The sequence below is a fragment of the Macrobrachium rosenbergii genome, chromosome 50 (assembly GCF_040412425.1).
Source record: "Macrobrachium rosenbergii isolate ZJJX-2024 chromosome 50, ASM4041242v1, whole genome shotgun sequence".
NCBI classification, from domain to species: Eukaryota; Metazoa; Arthropoda; class Malacostraca; order Decapoda; family Palaemonidae; genus Macrobrachium; species Macrobrachium rosenbergii.
In genome coordinates, this window is record NC_089790.1 from 10,435,001 (window position 1) to 10,440,000 (window position 5,000).

Below are 5,000 nucleotides of genomic sequence, written 5' to 3' on the forward strand. Positions count from 1 at the left end.
AGAGAGTAATTTGCCATATCCTTGGATTTTGTAATGAAAAAGAGAGAGTAATTTGCCATTTCCTGGGATTTTATAATGAAAAAGAGAGAAAGTAAAGTAAGTAAAAAGAAAATTCACGACTACTGCTCATGAAAGGTTTATTTATCCTTATTGTTTTATACTGACCAGTGTAACCACAAGGGAAGCGTTTCAGCCGTTTATTCCCACACTGGAACGGGCACATGTATGTTCATCTTCCATATTAGCGGTTTCTAAAGAAAATCTTAACGCATATTTTTACGAATAATATATATATATATATATATTATATATATATTATTATTATTATTATTATTATTATTATTATTATTATAATACTGTCACTCAGAATAATCGGGTGCTGTCTTTATTCTTGGTTTATAAGGAGAAGTTATTTATCAGAAGTGAATTCAGTACCATTTTTTTGGTGTTATTAAGTTTAGCTCATTGATTACGAGAAAATACTTAAAACCCCAAGAGACAATTTCAGATTTAGGCTTTTCTGCTTCATGATCCATTTTCAAGAAATCCCCCCCCCACATTTTTGCCTTTTCATTTTAATTATAAATGCCATCCTTTTACTGCGATAGATTTGATTCTGTATGGTTTGCACCGAAAGATTCAAGAGAAAACAATCAGAATTTAAATCAGCAATCACTCCAGCATGAATGGAACTCGTGATTAATCTCATTAAAGCTGCCTACGGCCATCCTAATTAAACGTTATGCGTGTGATGAAATTTGCTGCGACTATAATGACGTAACCGGGAATTTCGTTAGTCGCCCTTGCTTTCAAATTTTCCCTTTGATTGGTATTTGTGTTTGTCCTGGTCACATTGTATCGGAGGGCTGAAAAAAAAAAAAAAACATTGTATGTACGAGCGGCTGACCCGTGTCTGCAAGCCGAGAAAATAGCATTTGTTTGTTTTAAAGTTTCGGCTTTTGTATTTTTGCTGAATCTTGTTATATAGTGTAGTTTTCAGTACACTAAATACACAATCTGGTAAAATGCTTTTGGGAAAACGCCGGTTTCAGGCTTGTTTTCTTTAAATTTAGATTCGAAAAACCACAACCTTTGTGCCTATAAACTCCTGTTAATTAACACAAACCTAAATCTCGCCAAATGAATTACTTTAACTGGGCGAATTGTGTGTTTTATTGGCCATGTCGACTTGCAGAAACAAACAACATTGTCCCTACAAAGTGACTGAGTAAAATTAGACTGACTAAAATTTTATCACTTGATGGGTTTGTGCCAGTATTCTCTCAGCTTGTAGGTCTTACTTTGTATCACCCTGTAGTTACAACCAGTAACCTAGATCTAAGAGTTTATAATAAAAGGAAGAACGGTGACTGAGGAATTAGAGCACAAAGGGCCTCGACAGCTAGAAGAGCGAGATTGCTTTCAAGATGCTGGGCAACACACAGCGTTCTGAGAGATTCACCGATGTGCTATTGATAATGATGTAGGTCAGTTCAGCAATATGGTATACATGGAAAAAACAACAAACTGGAGAACAAATATATATGTGTTTTCAAAGGTCGATACCAGTCCGTTATCATTATGGCATACCATTCAGGTAACATTCCATTTCCTTCCCGAACCGTTACGGTGACACGGCAACACAATCCGACTGATTTGTACGTTTTTTGCAACGGAGTTTGGTTGATCTTCTATGCTTACAACTTGGTGCTACCTTGTGTTTTAAAGTGATGACTGTGAATTAAAGTGAAGAGCATAATTTTCCTGTAAAGCTAAAGATATCAGTCACGACCGCCCTAGTGCGATTAGGCCTAGAATAAGCTTCTCATTACCGTATGCAAATTCACGTAGTTAAAAGTGAGTGATAAGGCTCTTATTAATTATTAATTTGTCTTGGTTTCTGATCTTTTTGGTTTAGGCTTGGCCTGAATTAAAATTTTCAGCAGCGTTGCTGTTTTCTCACGTGATGTAGTCTTATGCTTAGCTTATACCAGGCTACCCAGAAACGGTAATCTAACCTTGCAATTTATATAGCCTTTTGGGTGTATGTTATCCCTGAGGTATGTATAATGAATGGTGCTGAAAAAGTACCATAAAAAGTATGTATATGTATATATATATATATATATATATATATATATATATATATATATATATATATATATATATATATATATATATATATATATATATATATATATATATATATATATATATATATATCATATATATATATATATATATATATATATATATATATATATATATATATATATATATATGTCTGAAATGCTAAGAGTATCTTTTGTTACTATTTCAATAATATATAAAAGATTTTTCCCTACCCGTGGACTAAGAAAGTAATTTCTTATAGTTTCCCTTCATTTCTCTTTCCGCTGCTTTTTTTTGTCACCCTTGCATCGTGATGATTGATCAGTGATATAAAAATATTTGGAGAAAGAACTTGCACCTTTTGAATTGGTTTTATTCACTCTATTACTATACTTATAATGGTATCATAATCTCTACGTCATCTGGTCGAAACACAATGATGTACAAAAGCAGAACTACGAACACCGTTATTTTCAGGTATACAGCGTCATAGTCAGCTGAAAAGTACACTGAATTTATAACTACAGCGCTCATTAAGTTAACCATTTATAGATCATCTTGCATTGATCAGAGAAGACCAGTTTGTAGCTAAACTTGTCGCTAAAATGGCATACCATGGGTCGAATAGGGTTGTCTTTCAAGTTGATTTGCCGCAGAAGTGATATTACTCACCGAAATTGGTGACCCAAAATGACTGTATACCACGCATAAGACTTTTAGATAAATGAAGCAGGAAGTGCTCGAAAGTTTTCCGTTTAGGAAGTCCGTTCCTTAATCAGATGATAGAGGATAATTTAGGCAGTGACTCCCATTTAGCTGATGAAGTAGCGACTGTTGCCTTATTTTTCACCAAACTGAAGCTATATATATATATATATATATATATATATATATATATATATATATATATATATATATATATATATATATATATATATATATATATATTTATATATACATATATGTAATATGTAATTAAGTTTTATATAGCAGCAGATATTTTGTTGGAGTGCTCTGTAAAAAACAGAGATGGAAATTTCTCGAAATATTGTAACCAGTGAGAAGAAACCTCGTTTTTACATAGGAATATCATTTGACGTTTTCTTTCGTAGCTAACTGCATTTATATGGAGACTTTACTTTCACATTGTGAATTACAGAAAAATAAGCATTTGCTATATCCAGGTAATTTAATATCACATTTAACAAGTGAATTTCCATTCTGCCTTTTCAGAAAGGGGCATACCGTGAAGGCACGCTTGGTGTGGTGTGGCCCTAGTTGGGAGGGTCCAAGACCTTGAGGAGGCGAGGGGCGCGCACCTCATTTACCTCCCTCTCTCACACCCACACTAGCCACAGCCATGCTGGAACCAAGCAGTTCCGAGGAAGAATCTGAGGGTGAGGTTCAGGAGGAGCCCGGTCTTCACAGGAACCTTCCCGCCCACTCCGGAGGAGGACCCGCCCAACATGCCACAGATGGGGCGCCCGCCGTCGCGGCTCCCGCTCACCCGTCACTCCAGGTGCCAGGCCCTAATACCAATCTACCTAGGTAAGGCTTCCTTCGTGGTACGGGCGCTTCGCGTCTCATGGGCCTGCTCACTTGTATGGCCTACCTAATTTCGGGGATTAATAAAATAAATAGATAAATAAAGGCCTTTGTTGAGAGAATAATTTTGTTTTGGGGGAATGTTTCATCTTATTTTATAAGACTTTCCTGATTCCATAATTGTGTCTTAGAGTAGATTCAGTTAATATACCGTTTAAAGAAACCCCCCGTGGTAAGACTTACATGTGCAAAGGCCCAACGCGACACTCGAAGTTGACCAACTAGTTCGGTCTTAAGATTGATTGAGACTCATCAGAAGTTGCTTTCCAGGGTCATCCAAGAAGCAGTTGAAACTTTTTATTGTTGTGTTGTCGCTGTTTTTGTTGCCGTCTGTGAAGTGATTTCTCCATTCTTATTATTGTGATGTTCGTTATTCTTCATGTTATTCTTAAGTGTATCCGTGTTTTGAATATTGATTTTTTAAGATATAATACAAAAACTTATGGGAAACTTGCCTTAGGTGTAGAATAATATATAGCAAGAAAATGCAAATGAGAGTTTTTTTTTTTTAATATTGGTACATCCGTTTATTCCCTAATAACAGAAAAGAGAGCCGAAGGAATTTGAATTTGGGTAAGGTTCCGTCAAGCTTGAAGCACGCTATAACTGGATAATAATTGTCAATGGAATTAGGACATTGAATTGAAAAGGCTGGCTCAGCGGAAAACCTGAATATAAATATTAAACGCCAGACTGTTGTCCGTGTCCTGCCGTACGAAATTGATGAATGATTTACATTGCTAGTACTTAATTCCTTTTAAAGTCCTTTGATTTTGAATTCTTGGCAGTGTTTAGTCTTTTAACTGAAACAAGATTACTTCCCTTCTTTGGTTTTTATGTAATTAATGATGATGTTGTAACGTGAAAGTCAATAAATTACCGGCTTGCATTCTGTAATAGGAATTCTGAATCACTTGGAATTTTCAGTTTAGAGAGGTGCATTGTTTTCATCAGAAGTAACTAATAATACTACTGGGACTTGACTTTGATTTATTCAGTGTTTCAAATTTTGAGAACCTCTTTGTTATTACTGTACAGTAAATTATTTTCTGTGCCTAGAATTTGTTGCTATTGCTCTAGTGGTTATTTAGTGGATAGTTTTGACAGCTAATTTCTGATATATAATACGGAAACTTTAGAAATATTCAAAAGCCTGAATGAATGATCAAGTTTTGTCGCAGGTACAACCTTGGAAATTTCATGTAATTTACCATTTTTGACTACGGAAAATAATGGATTTTCGTATCTTTGAAAAATTATGATTAACTAAAGATTAATGTGTA

The 5,000-nt window shown here is 34.8% G+C and overlaps 1 protein-coding gene across 42 annotated transcripts in view; it reads left to right on the forward strand.

The window, feature by feature from the left end:
- Cadps (calcium-dependent secretion activator 1) overlaps nucleotides 1-5,000 on the forward strand; it is a 760,773-nt gene that overhangs the window by 329,923 nt on the left and 425,850 nt on the right. For all 42 annotated transcript variants that reach the window (XM_067093725.1, XM_067093755.1, XM_067093754.1 and 39 more), the window contains one exon: nucleotides 3,346-3,660. In XM_067093725.1, the coding sequence (XP_066949826.1) occupies nucleotides 3,473-3,660 (188 nt within the window). In that variant the 5' untranslated portion in view covers nucleotides 3,346-3,472. The remainder of the gene's footprint in view (nucleotides 1-3,345; nucleotides 3,661-5,000) is intronic.